At 56.5% G+C, this 18,239-nt stretch overlaps 3 protein-coding genes across 3 annotated transcripts; 2 read left to right on the forward strand and 1 right to left on the reverse strand.

Annotated features, from left to right (window-relative positions):
• Window positions 1–1,258: 1,258 nt before the first annotated feature.
• On the reverse strand, window positions 1,259–6,416 carry BHLHA9 (basic helix-loop-helix family member a9). Its single transcript, XM_054394559.1, has 5 exons — window positions 6,315–6,416; window positions 6,100–6,160; window positions 5,941–5,992; window positions 5,314–5,804; window positions 1,259–1,998 (listed from the first exon to the last, which is right to left on the reverse strand). Exons 1-5 carry the CDS (start codon window positions 6,414–6,416, stop codon window positions 1,259–1,261), a joined length of 1,446 nt encoding a protein of 481 aa, XP_054250534.1.
• A 1,959-nt stretch (window positions 6,417–8,375) lies between these two features.
• On the forward strand, window positions 8,376–12,901 carry SPACA6 (sperm acrosome associated 6). Its single transcript, XM_054394561.1, has 7 exons — window positions 8,376–8,649; window positions 9,188–9,262; window positions 9,815–9,838; window positions 9,925–10,002; window positions 10,244–10,347; window positions 11,791–11,944; window positions 12,783–12,901. The coding sequence occupies exons 1-7, from the start codon at window positions 8,376–8,378 to the stop codon at window positions 12,899–12,901; spliced, it is 828 nt and encodes a 275-aa protein (XP_054250536.1).
• Window positions 12,902–13,467: 566 nt separating this feature from the next.
• LOC128977093 (fibrinogen-like protein A) lies at window positions 13,468–17,460 on the forward strand. The gene is made up of 6 exons (XM_054394562.1): window positions 13,468–13,542; window positions 13,655–13,850; window positions 14,208–14,213; window positions 15,378–15,438; window positions 15,815–16,017; window positions 16,832–17,460. The coding sequence occupies exons 1-6, from the start codon at window positions 13,468–13,470 to the stop codon at window positions 17,458–17,460; spliced, it is 1,170 nt and encodes a 389-aa protein (XP_054250537.1).
• The last annotated feature ends 779 nt before the right edge of the window (window positions 17,461–18,239 follow it).

Below are 18,239 nucleotides of genomic sequence, written 5' to 3' on the forward strand. Positions count from 1 at the left end.
ACAGAATCTTAGAACAGTTGAGGCTGAAAGGGACCTTAAAGATCATCTAGTTTGAACCTCACTGCTGTGAGCAGGGACATCTTTCACTAGACCCAGTTGCTCAAGGCCTTGTCCAGCCTGGCTTTGAACACTTACAGCAAGGGGGCATCCACAACCTCCCTGGGCAACCTGTTCCACTGTCTCACCACCCTCACCATAAAGAATTTCCTCCTAACAGACAGTTTAAATCTACCCTCTTCCAGCATGAGTCTATCAAGCTAAAAATAATTCATCCTTATGCTACCCATCCAGGTCTACTTGAGTCACTTTAGCCTTAGACCAGTCCATCTGCTACTTGTTTTGATGTTCCTGAGTGGTTTGACTTGTTGAAGGACTGGAGGAGCTCTGCAGGAGCTCAGCACCCTGGGAATCACACAGTGTGATTTACCCTGTCCCCAAATCTGCTGCCTGTGGCATGTGTGGCTGTAAACCCCTAATTCCTGTAGCAGTTCCAGTTTGCTGAGCCCAGGGAACACTCCCAGCTGGCCTGAGCTCTCTAAGCCATCAGCAATGGGGGCCAAAGGGGCCTTTAATAAAATTCCCTCACTTCCTCCCCACAGCTGGGATCAGCCAGGAGCACACTGTCAGCCTGTCCCACCAGAGCCACTTTGCTGCCATCAGGAGGAACCCACAGAGGAACGGGTGGGTTTTAAAGAGCTGACATCTGTCTGCCCTCCCAGCCTGGCCTCGCAAATCTGCCAGGCACGAACGTCCACACCAATGAGCTTAGTGCCCACAGTCCCAGGGCACCAACCTTGCCCTGCTTCTGCTCCCCTCCTGCACCAGCAGGAGCCGGAGTGACCAGCCAGCCAGGAGCTTTAGCGTGATCCCCACAGCCCATCTGTCCACCCCCACGCATATTAACAGCCAGTGCCCTGGTGGCAAGGTTTTTAACTCGTGTTTTCTCACAGAGCAAGCAAGACAATAAATAACAGTGGCAGCCGGCGGCAGCGAGACCTCGCAGCAGGAAACACAGAGCTGGCGCTTCCAGAGGACTTCTCATCCTCCCCAGTTTTCCGGCAGAGACGGAAACCTGCAGCCAGGCAGCACAGGGGGTCCCGTGTGGCAGGATGTGGGCTCCTGGCTCCTGCCAGCACTGCAGCTGAGCTCGGCATCCCGCAGCACTTCTCTCTCACACCAAGGTCCCTTCCCGCTCCCACCGTTTGTCCCACGGACGTGTTACCTTCCCGGCACTGTGCGGCCATCCCAGCCCTGCAGCTCAGTGAATGGGGAGGCACTGCTGCTGTCCCCAGCTCTGGCAATAGCTCAGCTGCCAGGGGACCGCCCCAGCCAGGGGGTCTTGCAGGCTGCCTGTGTATCTCTGCTGGCAGGCGCCTCGGAGCCCGGGGTGCTGGGTCGCGCTGGAGCAATAGGCAGGGCTGGGCACGGAGCCATCCTCCTTCGGGCTGCCGTAGCGATGGAGCTGCCTCTCGGGAGCAAACCCGGCGTGGAGAGGGGAAGGGGAGCAGCGCTGCAAGCTGGCAGCGCCTGCAGGACCAGGCTCCCAGGGGAGCTGGGGGTGGTTGGCCTTCATCCCCAGCTCCTGCGCAGGGACCCCGGGCCGGCCGCGGCACTCGGAGTGGGCACAGGGCCAGCAGCGGTGCAGGGACAGGGACAGAGCCGAGATCCTGTTGATGGCTCGCCGCAGGGTAGCGATTTTAGAAAGCCTTTTGCCACCGAGGTCGTGTTTGAGGGCCAGGCGCAGGGCATTGAAGGCTTGGTTGTAGTCCAGGATCCTCTTGCGCTCTCTGACGTTGGCTGCCATCCTCCTGGCCTTGGAGCGCACCGGCCTGCTCCTCTTCCTCACCTTCATCCCTTCTGCATCCCCCAGGCAGCTGACTGCTTCCCTGCCCTGGGGGATCCACAGACCCTGCCCATAGCACAGCTGGGGTGCAACCCCTGCTTCCAGCTCCTCTTCTGAGCTGCTGTGCTCTGTTGTGGTGCCTTTTCCCATGGCTGCTGGTGAGGGGGAGCAGGAGAGGTGCCGCTGTGGTTCTGCCTCCTGTGAGATGTGGGAGACACTCCTCCAGGGGCACGCAGCTGCCTGTAAAAACCCACCTTGGGCTCATCACGTGGCTCCCTCCCCACTCTCCTCACCTGCCTGCAGGTGTATTGCCTCGTAGAGAGGCACCAGGTGAGTCCAGCCTGGCCTCTGTCCACAGGGATGCTACTGAGCATGGTGCTGGGCTGCAATGTGGGGTGCTGGGGTGCCCGTGGTGCTTGTGGTGGGATGCTCACAGCCCTCAGTGGGGAAGCCCTTCTGCCAGGTACATGTTGCAGTGGTTACTTCAGACTCTGCTAAGAGTTTAGTCACTGCAGGAGTTGTCCATGCTGCTCTGCCCTCTCTTCTGCTGGGCAGGCTGGTGTCTCAGCCTGGGCCAGGTCATCCCCGGGGTTTATATGGTACCACGGGGCACCACCACTCTGGCATGGAGGCTTGGGCTCTGCTCCCCCATGCTTGCTGGTGCTGCAGCATTTCTGTCATTTCCCAGCTAGGGGAAGCTGAGGCAAAGGGTGGTGAGGTCACTGAGGAGAGCAATGAGCCTTCTGCCTGGGTGCAGAGGAAGACAAAAATAATCCAGGAGCGGGGCTGGAGCACTGAGCCGCCTTCAAGACAGTATCTTAGGGCTGCTCCACACAGCTGCACCCCAGAGAGCTGGGAGCATCCATGGGCATGGAGCTAAGGTGGGTGCCTGGGCAGGAGCAGCCCCAGGAGACAGCAGAGGAATGTGTGGGGCTTGGCACGCCTCTGCCCTGCGGAGCAGGAAGCAGGAATGCGGCAGAGGGAATTAGGGCAGGTGATAAAAGAGCTAAAGTGCTACCTGCCTGCAGAGCCTTCCTGTCCCTTCCCAGCAGTGGGGAGCCCTGAGGGCAGAGCTGTCTGGACTGGTGCTGCTGGGCCTGCCCAGCACTTACTCTGGGGAAGATGCTGAAAGCAGCTCCTTGTTTCTTGCATCCTCAAGCCAGTGGGACCAAGGGACTTGCCAGGTGTGGTGGGTCCAGAGGCCATGGGGGGACCAAGCTGCTGTGCTCTGAGCAGTGCAGGACCACCACGTGTGTTTGGCCATCATGTCATTAGTGAGCAGTTGCTAAGTGCCTTTCTGTGTGAACAGTAATGTCTTGAAAAATGGCTTGAGGAGTGAGTCTGACAAATTGTTGGGGTGACTGGTGCAAAAGCAGAGCCCCAGGAGAACTTGCCCCCACCCTGATCCATTCCTTCCTATCTGATTGTCCCAGCTCGTGTTCAATCAATAGGCACCATTGGTGGGGGGCTATTTGTCTATTGCCCTTCTCCTCTCTTGGTTCTTTGAAGTCAGAGCTAATTTAGGTGCCTCTGCTCCAGCAACCCAATAAATCAGGAACTGGGGCCTCAGGGATGGGGGAGGACCAGGCAGCAGGACTTCAAAGGGAGGTGAAGCTCACAAATATTCTTTGAGCACTCACCTGTGTTCACTGTGGCCCCTCTTGTTCTCCCCAGCAGCCTTCTGGCTGCCCAGTCTTGCTCTGCCCAGGAGCAGATGCTCCCTCTGACCACTGACTCAGCAAGCTCAGCTCCAGGAGGAAAGGGCTTGAGAGGTGCAGGATGTGCATGCTGGGCCCTCTGAGAGACAGCCTGCCCAAAACCCAGCTAAGCAGGACAGATCCCTGCCACAGGGATGCTCTGCTACTGTAGGAGGTGAGGAGGTGTGGTTGAGAGGTGGCTGAGATGGGCACAAAGCCAGTCCCTGCTGGGGAGATGCTGGTCAGAGACAGGGCTGCCCCATCCTGCCCACAATGACCCTGGGGAGCTGGCTGGGGAGCACTGCTGGGGGTTCCCAGCATCTCAGCTCTGGACAGGGATGCAGCCCCAGCTCTGGGAAGCAGGCAAGGCCAGGCTGTAAATCAAGAGCCATCGGATGCCACCTGCCACCTGTAATTAGTGCATCCTGCTGAGCCTTCCCCACCTTGTCCTGGATATTTCCTACCCAGGTGCCCATTACAGGGTGGGAGGCCAGGAGAAACGCCCCCACCCAGGCCCTGCTCCCTCAGCCCTACTGATTTATCACCACTCACTGGAGAGATTTATGGGCTGAGACCTGGAGCCAGAGAAGTGTTGCAGGGCTCTGCTGTCCTCCTGACAGCTGATGAGGGAGCTGTAATTATCTGTTGCCATGCATAAATCAGGGCACCCACAGCACAATCCCCCCACCTCCCCAGCCCCCACAAAGGGCTCTGACCCTCAGGGACACCCCACCCCTCCAACACGTGTCAGACTGCACTGGGGCATTGCTGAGCACTGGGCATCTGCCCATCCTTGGCAGCATTGTCACAGCTCTCAAAGGTCCCATAGCCTGAAGGTGAGTTCTGGGATGTCTTCACCCCTAATGCTGCCACCCTGCCCAGCCAGAGGCTGGGTCTGCAGCAGCCCTCTGAGAAGATGCTCCAGCACCCAGTGGCCCCAGTGAGGGTCACAAGGAAGTGGAGAACACCACTCTGTCCCCTCTGGGCACTGGCTTGGGGTGAGGATGGCACCTGGGAGGGATGGAAGGATCTGTCCTTCAATGCCTTCCATGATAAACTCATGGGGCTCCCCACAGGAGGGTAGACTGGTCCCAGGGTCCCCCAGGGCTCATGCAGCCCAGCTTTTGGCAGCCAGTGTCCCATGGGAGCATGTCCTCTCCTGAGATCCCCCTGGCCAAGCCTTCTGGTCCCTCTGGCTGCTGCAGCTCTGCTCTTAATCCTCTCAGTTGAGGATCAGTTCTCTCGACCTGCAAGCCAGGACACCTTTATCTACCTTTGCTTTTGGCCAGCTTGGTGCTCACCAGGACCTTCTCTGCCAAGATGCTTTCCAGCCTGTGCTGGTGCCTGGGCTTGTTCTCTCCTCAGGGGCAGGACTTTGCACTTGTTGAACTTCGTGGGGTTCCTCTTAGCTCATTTCTCCAAGCCACCAGGTCCCCAGACACCAGCACACCCACTGGGGCACCTGCCACCCCTACCCTCCAGTCCTGTGGCTGCCAGCAGTGCCCAGTGGGGTTGGGCAGTGAGGAGGTCACACCCCCACCTGCAAGGCAGATGGATGAACCACAGCACCAGAGACAGAGAAAAAAAAATATTTCATTTTTTAACATTTCAGGTGAAAGGTTGCCCCAGGGGGTTCCCAGCCTCAGGCATCCCCACCATGGCAGCTGTCCTCTGAGGAATTGGGGCCACAGTCTGGCCCCCTGCAGCCCCAGCTAGACCTGCACCATCATCCTGGTAGGGAGGAAGGCAGGGTACCCCCGTGGGAGGTCCTACTGCAGGGCTCCCTGCCACCCTCCACTGCCTCTTGTCTCTGAGCCAGTGGCACCTGCAGCAGCTCATAGAGCTGCTCAGTCACTGCCTGGGTGGCCTGGAGGGAGCGGTCAAGCTCCAGGACAAGCTCCCTCATGGTTATGGCTGTGGCTAGGGAGCTGCTGGCAGGTGACTCCGTATCCATTGGGCTCTTTGCCCTGCCCCTGCTCTTCCTGGAGACCTGCTCCTGTCTGATGCCTGGTGGCAGATCCAGTGGGAGGTCCTGGCCAAGGAGTGGCCTGGGGTCCTTCACCACCCCCTTGGAGGACCAAGGGGCTTCTGAGCAGGAGTGTGCTGCCACCTCCACCATAGCACCAGGCCAGGGCTCTGGGAAGAAGTACAGGAAGCCCGTGGAAACGGAGCTTCTCCTTGAGTGGGAAGAGACCAGCAAGCCCAGGGGATCCATGGAATCTAGTGGGGATGGGCTCTCCTTGCTTGACACCTCCATGCTTGCCCTGCAGAAAAGGAGAGGGAAGAGATCTCACTGCACTCCAGGCACCCATGGGCAACACCCTGTCCTGGGCTGGCAGGCAGGGCTGCCCAGGGTGGGCAGGGCATGGGCATGGTCTGAGGGTCTGCCCCACCACTCACGTCTCCAAGATCAGTGTGGGCTTTGCTCTTTCATCTGCCTGGGCAGCAGCTGCTGAGGAAGGAGAAGGAGTGAGCAGCTGGGTCCCCAGCACAGCCCCAGGTAGGGCTGCCAAGGGGTGTCAGCCCTTTTGCAGGGCACTCAGCATCAGGGCCACTCACTTCTCTGCTCTTCTGGGTGGGCTCTCACTCTGTTCCTCCAATGCTGCTTCTTCCACTCTGCCTGCAGGAACCCCAGCAGCTGAGTGAGAAGGGAGCCCACAGCTCCTCACACCTTGCCCCCTCGCATGCCACCCCACCCCACCCTGTGCCACCCCACCCCGTGGCACCCCACCCCACCCCGTGCCACCCTGCAGCTCAGTGCAGCGCTCACGTACCCAGCGCTGCTTGGCCTGCAGCATGGCAGAGGCCAGGCTGAGGCGCAGAGCATGCATGGGAAGCAGGATCAGTTGCCCCAGGCTGAGGTTGGGGTGATCCATGGCACCAAGTCCTTGTAGGGCTGCTTAAGACCAGCAGGGACCTTGGCCTGTCTTGTCTCCAACAACCCGAGCTGGAACAGTTGTAAGAGGGGAATTAGGAGAGAGAGAAACAGAGCCCTGCAGAGGTCCACTGCCCTATATGGCTGCGTGGCAGTTTTAGGCTGAACCTTTAAGATTTCCCACAGATCTTGAACAGAAAAAGTGGTAGAGTGTAAATAAATCACTACTGGGTGTAAAAGGGCTCTTAGCTGCCCTGGGTTTTGGCCAGGGGAGGTTCTTGTGCTGTTTACAAGCTGTCAATACCTGTGAATATTGCACATACTGTGTATTTGGTACGTATTCAGTGCATTTCTTTGTAGATTGTAGTTTTGTTTGTAAATGCAGATCCCTTTGCTTCCAGCTGAGCTGATCTGGCGAATTTAATTCGGGGGGTGGGGTGGGATTTTCAACCCACCACAGGCTGGAAAACATCAGCTTGAGCTGATGAGAGGTCAGACTTCAGTCCACTGTTACCCTCTCTGACTTCCTTGCCTGCCAAACAGCAGCTGGCTTCCATTCCCAGCTAATGTGCCTCCCAACCTCTCTGGGACACTCAATCATGCAGATGGAGACAGCTGCCACCCCAAAGGCAGTCCCAGCCCAACCAAGGCTATATAAGGCTGAGCACAAGGATTTACCCTGGTTGATTCCCCACCTATGGAGCAAGCAAGCAAGGCACCAACGCTGGAGCCAAGGGTGGTGAGAGCTCTCTGGTTTCTCCCTCTCTCCTTTGTCTCCATTTTTCTTTCCTGATCTGTTCTAAGGCAGTTGCTAAGGGAATAAGGCCTGTGCCAAAGTGCCCTTATCCCTTATCTGCAGCTCTTGATGACAGCTGTCAGAACCCCCCAGTGAACTGGTTTGTGTTGTTCCTCAGACTCATTGTGGTGACTCTAACCAGGGACAGCCCTTTTCAGGGGACTGCAGAGATTTACCTCCCCTGTTGCCCACTAAGTGGGATGAGATGAGGGCCTTGATGTCTCCTAGGATGTCTCAGCACCTCCTGGGTCCTCAACTCTGCTGGTATGGCTGTGGCTCAGTCAGCTGAGACACCACCAGACCGCAGTGCCCACCACCCACTGCCTGTTCCCATGGGGCACAGAACATCCCTCTGTGACATCTGACATCTACCCACACCCTTCCTCAACTGATGTGTGAGGCTCAGGAGGGGCTGGCACGTCCCCCTGGAAAACAGGAGTAGCAGCTCATGCATGATGGGGAAGCCTGGAGGTGCTTCAGAGGGGAGGGAGATGGAAGGGAAGGAGAAAAAGAAGAAGAATTGTAGCACTCAGCCCTCCAACCAACAGCAGCACCACTCAGAGCTCTTGAAATTAAAGAGGAAGCTCTCAATGCTGAGCCCTAGTCCTGCCCAAATCCACACCAGGCCCTGGATACTGGACCCCAGCCAGTAGCTGAAGACCCCCCAAGTCACTTGCTCCCCTGCATCAGGATGTGGGGAGAATCAGGAGGGGTGAATGTGTGAAATCATGGAAAGTCTTGGCTAGAGACAAAGACCAAGAGTTGTCTCAGCTGTTAGTGCCAGCTGCCGAGATGAACAATGCCCAGGCAGGACCTGCCTGATGGCTGCAATGGGCTGCACCATCCCCTTGGCCAGGTGAGGCAGAAGGACACCCTCCTAGGGGGTGAAAGTGAGGAACTTGGGGACACCAAGTAATGTGACTGGCAGAGACTGCAGGGGAGCTGTGTAGACCAAAACGAGGGACTGGGAAGCCCTTCTGCAGCCCCCACAACCCAGGGGCACCCATGTGCCTGGATATTCCCACTCCTTTCAAGAGGAGACTCAGGTGTTTTGGACCTGCCTAGGAACCCCACTGTCCCCTGGGGAACCAGGTGCCCAGGCTCTGCCTAGCAACCCTGCTGTTGCCTGGGCACCCAGGCATCTGGGTGCTGTGCTTTGGGACCATGGGGTGGTGGTGGTTGTCCCTGATGCTGGTGATGTCCCCCTGGCTATCTGGCAACCCAGGCATCCAGGCAGGGCCACCTGGCTTGTGGCAGTGGGTGGTCCTGGCATCCTGGCTGCCTGGGGTGCACCCCTGCCTGTTGTGCTTCAGCTCACCCCTTCAGTGGACAAACCTCTGCCATGGCATTACTGGGGCTCCTGCCAACCACTCCCTACATCGACAGTGCCTCGAGGCCATTGCTCATGCTGCTCTGCCACTTGCCTCTGTCACTGTGGGTGTGTCATGGGCACCAGGGACACCCAACCCAAACCAGGGACCCAGCCCAGGGTCCTGACTGGGGCCTCTATCTCACCAGAGACCTCCATCCCAATGGGGATCCCCAACCTGAACAGGATCTTGGAGCCATCTGGGGTTCCTCATTTCAATCAAAGTCCTCATACTGACACTGGCCAGGGTCCTGGGAAGTTGGAGACCCCTTTCCTAAACAGGGATCCCAGGCACCCATTCCAGATCTGCACCCTAGGGACTTCCAACCTTGCCAAGGTCTCCACATATGCCAAGGATCTCTGAGAACCCCAACCCTGCCTGAGACCCTGAGAATCACCCAGCCCTCAACAGGGGCACTCTACAAACTCCCTGGCCCTACCTAGAATGTCAGGAATTCCCAGGATCACCTGATCCTTACCACTATCTCTAAATGCTTATCAGGACTCCAGAAACCTCTGGAACCCCCCAGCCCTTACCAGACCCTCCCATCTCTGACCCTTCCACCCCAATATCTTACTGCTCTCATTGTTCCTGTACTGGTCTCAGGCTTGGAGCAGCACAAGACTCTTGAGGAGACCATGGCACTTGCCCTGAAATTTCTGGAGTACGCAGAGGGCTTGGGTGAGCAGGGGACATGGGACATGTGAGGGGGCAGGGCCCAAGGCATGGGGGATGGGACCTTGAGCTGGGGGTGTGGTGAAATACAGGACATGTCTGGGGGCTTCTTCAAAGTTCTCAGCTTCTGGGGGTGTCAAGGGAGTATTTGAGGACATATAGGGCTGCAGGATGGATATCTGGGGTCTAAGTGAGTTGTACAGGGGGTCTGGGGAGGGTTTATGGGGATTGAGGGGAGGGCATGTTATCTCATCTGGACATCTGGGACAACCCAGAGGGCCTCGAAGCATCCCTGCAGGACATCATCAGACACACCAAGAAGGTGGTGAGCATGATGGCAGAAGGTATGGGGCCAGTGGGACCCACCCAAGACTCCCTTCCCGGGAAATCCCTGGGACCCCTACTCCTCCCTGAGTCCCCTGTCCTCGGTATCCCCATCCTGGTGAAGCCCCCAGGGGCCCCATTTGAAGGGCTGGACAAAGGCTAAGCCTTGCCAGCTCATCACAGGTATGTGGATCCCCAGTGCCCCCCAGTCTAATGCTGCTTCCTCCCCACCAGTTCCAGCCTGCATCCCACCCTGCGGTGAGTGCCCATCCCTGTGTCTTGCCACCCCCTGTCCCTTACTACTTCTCCCATGCCCCTGGGACCACCAAGTCTCTCCTTCCCAGGGTACCAACCAGCTGCCAGCGTCTTCAAGTGTGCCACCTGCCGCTTCGAGCACTGCCCATTTCCCCTGGACTGCCCAGGTATGGGGCTGTGGAAGACCCAAACATCCAGGCTGGGCAAAGCACCACCCTGGAGCTGGGTGCCTCTGGGACTCTGGGGACAACCCTCAGTTTCTCAGGTGGACATGGGTGCTGGGCCCAGCACGGGGGCACGAGACTCATGCCCGTGGTGGGCACAGGAGCAGGTGTGGTCACACAGGAGCAGGATGATTTCTGTAGGGACAGGAGCAGGTGTAACTCACAGGCATGTCCATGCTCCCAGTGCAGGACAAGTGGGTCCAGGAGGATGAAGCCATCACACTGCTCTGCAACGTGCCCTTCACCACCCCCACGGACACGGCCGTCACGTGGATGTTCGCCAAGGATGTGAGTGGCACAGGCACGGGCAGGGGTGTACGTTGGCACTGCTGAAGGGGTGTGGGCATGGGCAGCCAGGCCTGCAGGCACACAGTGGTGTGCTGGGTGTGAGGGCTCCCAGGTGTTGAACATGTCCAGAGAAGGGCAATGAGGCTGGGGAGAGGTCTGGAGCACAGCCCTATGGGGAGGTTGAGGGAGCTGGGGGTGTTTAGCCTGGAGAAGAGGAGGCTCAGGGGAGACCTCATTGCTGTCTACAACTACCTGAAAGGAGGTTGTAGCCAGGAAGGGGTTGGTCTCTTCTCCCAGGCAACCAGATGCAGAACAAGAGGACACAGTCTCAAGCTGTGCAGGGGGAAGTTTAGGCTCGAGGTGAGGAGAAAGTTCTTCACAGAGAGAGTGGTTGGCCATTGGAATGTGCTGCCCAGGGAGGTGGTGAAATCACCATCCCTGGAGGTGTTCAAGAAAAGCTTGGATGTGGCACTTGAAGCCATGGTTTAGTTGTCAGGAGGTGTTAGGTATTAGGTAATAGGTTGGACTTGATGACCTCTGAGGTCTTTTCCAGCCTGGTTGATTCTGTGATTCTGTATTGCCTAGGCAGTAGCTCTGTGTGCTGTGAGCAGCACGTGTGCAAGCACGGTGCCAGTGCTCTCCCATGGCAAGCAGGAGTCATAGAGTGGCTTGAGATGGGAGAGACCTTAAAGATCATCCAGTTCCAACCCCCAGGGCAGGGACACCTCCCACTGGATCAGGTTGCTCAAAGCCTCATCCAGCCTGGTCTTAAACACCTCCAGGGATGAGGTGTCCATGACTTCTCTGGGCAGCCTGTTCCAGGGTCTCACCACCCTCATGGTAAAGAACTTCTTGCTAATGTCCAATCTAAATCTGCTCTGCTCTGGTTTCAAACCAGGAGGCAGAGCACTGGTGTGCAGTCACATGCACCTCTGTGTGTGTGAAAGGGACCAATAAAGATGGAGATGGACTTTTCAGCAGGCTCTGTTGTGACAGGACAAGGGGAGATGGTTTGAAACTTAAGGAGAGAAGGAAGAAAATTTTCACTGTGAGGGTAATGAGACACTGGCCCAGGTTGGCCAGAGAGGTGGTAGCTGCCCCAGCTCTGGAACCATTCCAGGTCATGTTGCATGAGGCTCTGAGCAACTTGCTGTAGTTGCAGATGTCCCTGCTGGCTTCAGGGGGGTTGGACTGGGTGGCATTTAAAGGTGCTTCCAAGCCAGAGCACTCTGTGATTCTGTGAAGTGACTTTCATGTGTGCTCTGCCTGTGCCTCCCTCCGTGTGTGCAGCAGGAGCAGGCGTGGGGTGTGCACAGGCACGAGCAAGGGGAACAAGAAGCAGGAAGGGGACGTGGTGAGTGTGTGCAGGGCATGGGTAGCTCTGCATGCACACAGTGTCAGGACCTGGTGCACCTGCTGCTGATGTGCTCTCCCCTGCCCCAGCTGCGCACCCAGGACCTGGTGCGGTTTGAGGAGCTGCAGGGGAGTGTGTCAGGACCTTTCAGCCTGACCATCCAGGAGCCTGTCCCAGGAACCGTTGCCTGCTGCCTGGGGCCTGTCTCTCAGCCCTTGGTCCGCAAGTACTTCTACATCAACGGTGAGCCCTGACACCTGGCTGCCCTGGGGACAGAGCAGTGTAGGGTGGGAAGGGGCCAGACGCTGGGGTCCCTAAGAGGGAGGATGAATGGGGGTGCCAGGACACCCGGGTCTGTGGTGGACAGGTGGGGTGGAGCAGATGTTCCCTGATACTTGGTTCCTTTGGAGGCAGTGGGGCATGTGGGATGAAGCAGGGACCACAGAGGCCTGGATGACCCTAGGTACCTGTGTGCCCACAGTGTCAGAGAGAGGTGTGTTGGAGGAGAAGTTACTCCAGGCTCGGTTCAGATCTGTGCTGCACTGGTCCCACCATGAGGCCCCTGTGCACCACATGGCACTGCTGAGGCTGGGGCTGGCATTTGGCTCCGTTGTGCTCCTGATGCTGCTGGTGGTGGTGTGAGTACTCCTGACCTGATAAACCTTCCCCTCAAAGTCTTCATGCTTCTGGGGCTCCCTGCAGACCAGTATGGGCCTCCCAACCCACCCATCCAGACCCTTAGTCCCTTGGGATTTCCTACAAATATGAGGGAGCCTGGGTGTGTAAAAGGTGGGGTATAGATTGCTGGAACTCCTATTGTCCTCTGACTCATTCTAGACCTTCTCTCTTGCACCCAGGACCACTCGAGGTTGCCTTGCTTCCCCTAGATTCCCTGTGACCCTGCCATGTTCCCCCACTTGCCCCCAGTTGCCCCTCAGGCTACTGAGACCCAACAGTTGTTCCCATGACTCCCCAGCTGCCCCTTGGACTCCACAGATGCCTCATGATCCCCACCCCAGCTGGGGATGCAGGGTGTCCTCCCCCCTCCCCATCTTTCTTTGTTTGTCCTTCTGCCTCCCAGGGCCATCTGGCAATGCTGGAGGCTCCGAGGTGGCAGTAACACCCAGACATCCCACAGACCTGGACAACATGATCCTTCAGAGTGTTCCAAATGCCTGGATTCACCCTAGGGGAGCTTGACACGTGGACCCATCCCTGAGGACCAACATTTCTGCAATTGCTTTTCTTCCATTGGCACATGCAAGTGGGAAGCTGTCTGAAGACAGAGGCACAGAATTCTGAGCAGCTGGGTTATGTGGAGACAGAGATCAGGGGGAGCCTGGGCTTGCAAGCAGAAATCAGTGGGCTTGCATAGAGCAAACTGGGCAGAGCATCAGAAGTCCAAAATGTATTTCTGAGATGCCTGTCCCTGCATTTCAACAGCTGGCACTAAGAGGAGGTCAGACTGATAGCCATAGGAGAGCTGTCTCTTGATAACTGCTGTAGCAAAGCCACCATTGCTTGGCATGGCCACTACAAACACCAAGCTGCTGTCTGCTCTGATTATTCTCCTAAAAGCATTTTATCACTTATTTACTTTTATACCACTTGATACCAGCTGCAATGTCTGGGCTGAAGTCCCAGACTGTGCTGCTCCAGCCCACTGAGGCTGAGCCTGATGCCAAGGACCGTGTCTGGTACCTCAGCAGAGCCACCATGTGCTCATCCTGATGCCAAGGACCGTGTCGGTACCTCAGCAGAGCCACATGGTCATTCTGATCAGGACCGTGGTACCTCAGCAGAGCCACCATGTGCTCATTCTGATGCCAAGGACCGTGTTGGTACCTCAGCAGAGCCACCATGTGCTCATTCTGATGCCAAGGACCGTGTCTGGTACCTCAGCAGAGCCACCATGTGCTCATTCTGATGCCAAGGACCGTGTTGGTTCCTCAGCAGAGCCACCATGTGCTCATCCTGATGCCAAGGGCCGTGTCTGGTACCTCAGCAGAGCCACCATGTGCTCATTCTGATGCCAAGGACCGTGTCGGTACCTCAGCAGAGCCACCATGTGCTCATCCTGATGCCAAGGACCGTGTCGGTACCTCAGCAGAGCCACCATGTGCTCATTCTGATGTCAAGGACCGTGTCGGTACCTCAGCAGAGCCACCATGTGCTCATCCTGAAGGATGCAGCTCACACTCCTCGCCCAAGCAGCAGCAGTCATTTCCCCTCAGGAGCACACCACGCGTTTGTGATCCCTGCTTGTTTCTCCTGCTGCTGACAAGAGAGCTTTGGGATGGAAATCACCCTCCTTTCACTCACAGGTTTCCCCACAGCTGCATGGCTTGTGAAGCACAGGGAAGGGGATGAAGCTTTTCCCATCCTGAATGCTGGTGACAGGAGTGTATGCAAGTGGCAAAGAAGGGTGACAGAAAGATGCAGCCCCTGGCCATGAATCCTCCCTTCCTCTCAGACCTCTTAAGCTCTTTTTCTGTCTCTGCCCCAGGCCCTGGTGGGTGCTGGAGCACAACACAATCATAGAATTGTTTTGGGTGGAGCAGACCTTTAAGATGTACAGCAGCAGCTCAGACAACCTTGCCGGAGCTCTAGCACAGAGTCCACCAGCTGCAGAGCACAAGTTCTTCTCTGTTCCTGTCCTCACATCTCCTCTGTTCCTTTCAGTGTCTGCTTAGTGCTGACTTCTGCCCTTGCTCCACACTCACATCCCTCTTTACCACTGCCAAGATCCCACCTGTCCCTTCCTGTAGGCTCCACCACCAGTTCCCTTTCAGTTCCTCTGTGCTCCCCAAATTCTCCTCCATGCACTCTGAGCCCTCCACTCTCTGTTTTAAATGCTCAGAACCCTGTCCCTGCCCTCCATCCATCCAGTTCTGCTCCCTTCCTGGGCAGACACCTGCTTTCCTCTGTAGCCATCCAGCCTGCATGACCAGCTTCCCAAAGCCAGTGCCCCAGAGACCACAGCTGCCTCAGCTGGCCAACAGAAACCCTTTAGCCAGTGACTTTCAGCAGTTCTGCATCCTTGCAGATCAGGACTGTGGCCCACTGAGGAATAAAGACCTCTCCTGATGGAGACCACCTCCACCACAACCCTCTGCCTGGTGCCATGCAATCCAGCAAACACCAGCTGCTCCAAAGCCTGTCCCACACCAGCCAGTCTCTCTGGAAATCTCAGTGCTGCTCTGACTTCCCCACCAAGAGCTGGGCTGGGCCTGTCAAAAGCACATGAAATAAGAACCAATTGACCTGGCATCACCCAGCTCCAGGCTCAGATGGTGGGAGGTGGGGACATGCCCAGTGTTTGCTCTCACACTGATTGGTGACTGGCATTCAAGTGTTTATTTACTGAGCTGCACTCTCCAGAGCTCCCAAATATGCTGCTCCTAGGGGAAATTCCATCCGAGGAGCTAAGCACTCACAGGAGACCATGCCAAGGACTCTTGCTGGCTCTTTGCAGCTCAGGAAGCTGTGCACCTAAAACCACAGGCACCTTCTTGTCTGCTTGAGTTTTCTGAGGGCACAAAGGGAACCTAACCTGATTTCCTCCTCCAGTAAAAGGGAAGCTGGGAGTGGCAGCAGGATCCACTCAGCCCGCCCACTGCAGAGGGCACTACAAATGCCTCTGTGGGACCTGCTGCTCCACAGCTTTGTGCTCCAGAGGACGTGGACGTCATGGGTGAGTACAGGGCTGGGAAGTGGGGTGCTCCTTGCTGGCACAGGTGAGAGTAGGTCTTTGTGCACTGGTCTTTGCTCACCTCTGGGGGTGCAGTGGCATGGGTGCCCTCTGAGGCTATGCTCACCCACACCCATAGCAGCAGCTTGTGTCCTGCATTCTGGCTCACCCCAGGCAGTGTCCTGCTTTGGGGCCAGGAGCACAACCTGGCTCGGTAGATTGTTGGGTGCTTTGCTCCAACATCTCATGCATGACTTTTCTGGAGCTGGTCAAGAGGAAAAGGCAAGGTTGTCTACCCCTTGGGCAAGAGTTGAGGCCTTTTGGCAAGCTTTCCAGCTTGCATGGGCCAGTCTGATGCTGCCCAGCATTCTTGGTGCACTCCTCCATCTCCCATGGTTGTGTTATGTTGTGCAATGCTGGAGCCAGAGGATTCCCCACCTCTCTCTGGAGGGAGGCTCACATTTCATCTTTTCTCCATCTTTTCCCTTTCTAGCAGTCCAGCACCTTCTACTCCTTGCTTGTGTGCAGTTCTTGGCTGCCCCAGGCCACTCCATGCATACACAAACCCTAAACATCTTCAAGAAATCTTCCTCCAACACCTCAGCGAGTGCTCTGCAGAAAACCAGTAGGTAGCATCCCATGGGTACCCCAATGCTCTCCCCAGCCCCTTTCACTTGATTGGTCTGGGTCAGCCCTGGCTGTGAACAGCCCCAGCCCTGGGCCAGTGGAGGCTTGGTAAAAATGATGCTTGGGAGAGGGTGAGTTGTGATGCCTCGGATCCAAAACAACCTCCAGGATGTATTCAGGCAGGTGGGTTGGGGAGACCTTTGCTCAGCTGGAGAGAAGCTCTGTCCATGTGGCAGCAGAACCTTAACTGCAGTGGCATTTCCTGCAGCAAGCAAGCTGAAGGCATGGGGAGACCACACCTGCCAGCACAGGGGGGATCTGCTGTGGGGTGCTCATGTACAGGCAGCTCTGGGTGGGGAAGAGCCCTGCACCCTCCCTAGCCCTGGCCCTGCTCCAGCATGGAGGATGGTTGGTGTGAGGAGGTGTACCCTTGCAGGGTGTGTGTGTGTGTGTGCACTGTGCAGACTGGCAAGGGTGTGCTTGAAGGGCTCATTTTCCTCCTGTTCCCTCAGCCACAGGTGCTCTTCACCTTCCTCCCCAGCCTGACCCTGTTCTAGTGGCACAGCTCCTTTCTCAGGAGCCCATTAGTGTCTGTATCAGTCTCCTGTCTCATACCAACATAGCCCAGTAGGTCTGGGGCCTTTCACTGGGGCTGCCTCCTGTTAGATGTCCCATGTAGAAGAGGAATGAGGGCTGAGGCCAACCCCTTCCCCAGGAGCTCCAGCCCAGACGTTCCTCTATCCTGCCACAGGGTGAAATGTGGTCTTGTCCTTTGCACAGTGTCTTGTTAATCACACTCTCTCCTGGCCCAGGTTGGCCCAAGGACTGCAGTGAGGTCCCACCTGGCAGCCCCAGTGGTGTCTATGTCATCCAGCCCACAGAGTTCCACCCCATCATGGTGTACTGTGACATGAGCATGGCAGGTGGGGGCTGGACAGTCATCCAGAGGAACCATCAGAGCACAGAGATCACCTGGGCTGAGTCCTGGAGCACCTACAAGCACGGCTTTGGGAACCTGCACACTGAGTACTGGCTGGGCACTGAGTACATCCATCAGATCTCCAAGCAGAAGGTCTACCAGGTCAGGTTTGTCATCTGGGATGCCACAAACAGTATCAGTTTCGCAGACTACAACCTCTTCAGCTTGGATGATGAATCCCAGGGCTACCGGCTGAGGCTGGGAGCGTATTCAGGCACAGCAGGGGATGCCATGGACTCAGACAATCCCAGGAAAGTGCACAACAGCATGAAGTTCTCCACAAAGGATCGGGATCAGGACACCTACAGAGGGAACTGTGCCTCCCGCTACAGGGGTGGGTGGTGGTACTCTGCGTGTTACTCTGCACTGCTGAATGTCAAGGGAGGCTTGACGTGGGGCAGCCTCTGCAAAGGGAACTGCAAAGCTTCTGCCATCCTCATCAAACCAGCTTCACACCATTAGTGCTCTTTCCCCCTCCTGTCTGCTCCTGGCACGTGACCAGACCAGTGCCCTGCTGCAGTCTGCTCTCTGGTTGGAGGTGAACAGCCCGGTTCCTGCAGCTCTTTTCTTTTCCTCCTCTCTTGAGGAGTAGCAAAGGTCCCTGCTTTGACTCTGGCCTTTCACCTGTGGTGGGTTTTTAGGGATCATTATTGGAAGAAGTTATAAATGCTGCAGATTCCAAGCATGTTCCTTCTGGGGAAGTAGCTGTGCTCAGAATGCGAAACCCCTCCTGATCCAGCAAGGTCTTGTTCTCCTTTTGCTTTGTGGGTATAGATGACCTCAGAACTAAAATAGTGTTCATCACTAACTAACCTAAGCTAAGCCTTGAGCACAACCTAACCCTGTACACACCAAGTCCTTGCTGCAGCCTGGGTTCATCCTGCAGAATAAAATTGCTTTCAGAACCTGCAGAGATGTGCAAATGTCCTTCATTTGTTTGGGAATTGCTGCCAGTGTCTTGTCAGGTTGAGGCAAGAAATTGAGCTGCTGTGCCAGAAGAAGAAAAGACTTTCAGAGGGGGGAAAATTACAAGAGGAGGAATTAAAAGCAGAACTTTCACTTAAAGAGGAGAGTTGGGTTCCAAGGTAGGGAATCTTTCAAAAAGGGAACAGAGTACCTCATGGCCAAGAGCAAGCACTGTGGGTAGAAGGGAAGCATCAGCCCTGGATGGAGCTGACCAGAAGCAGCAGGCCAGGTCAGCACCATCCTGCCAGGTTAACTGTGGGAATGTTGGTCCAGAC

The sequence above is a fragment of the Indicator indicator genome, chromosome 30 (assembly GCF_027791375.1).
Source record: "Indicator indicator isolate 239-I01 chromosome 30, UM_Iind_1.1, whole genome shotgun sequence".
In the NCBI taxonomy this organism is placed as follows: Eukaryota; Metazoa; Chordata; class Aves; order Piciformes; family Indicatoridae; genus Indicator; species Indicator indicator.

Coding starts and splice junctions, on each gene's coding strand:
- BHLHA9 (XM_054394559.1), bottom strand. CDS start 6,416: ATGGATCACCCCAACCTCAGCCTGGGGCAACTGATCCTGCTTCCCATG. Junction 6,161..6,314: donor TGCAGGCCAAGCAGCGCTGG/GTACGTGAGCGC, acceptor GGGTTCCTGCAG/GCAGAGTGGAAGAAGCAGCA. Junction 1,999..5,313: donor GGGTGGCAGGGAGCCCTGCA/GTAGGACCTCCC, acceptor CCCCCTCACCAG/CAGCCATGGGAAAAGGCACC.
- LOC128977093 (XM_054394562.1), top strand. CDS start 13,468: ATGGTCATTCTGATCAGGACCGTGGTACCTCAGCAGAGCCACCATGTG. Junction 13,543..13,654: donor TGATGCCAAGGACCGTGTTG/GTACCTCAGCAG, acceptor TTGGTTCCTCAG/CAGAGCCACCATGTGCTCAT. Junction 15,439..15,814: donor GGTGCTCCTTGCTGGCACAG/GTGAGAGTAGGT, acceptor GCAATGCTGGAG/CCAGAGGATTCCCCACCTCT.
- SPACA6 (XM_054394561.1), top strand. CDS start 8,376: ATGGGGTGGTGGTGGTTGTCCCTGATGCTGGTGATGTCCCCCTGGCTA. Junction 9,263..9,814: donor GGAGTACGCAGAGGGCTTGG/GTGAGCAGGGGA, acceptor CCTCCCCACCAG/TTCCAGCCTGCATCCCACCC. Junction 9,839..9,924: donor AGCCTGCATCCCACCCTGCG/GTGAGTGCCCAT, acceptor TCTCCTTCCCAG/GGTACCAACCAGCTGCCAGC.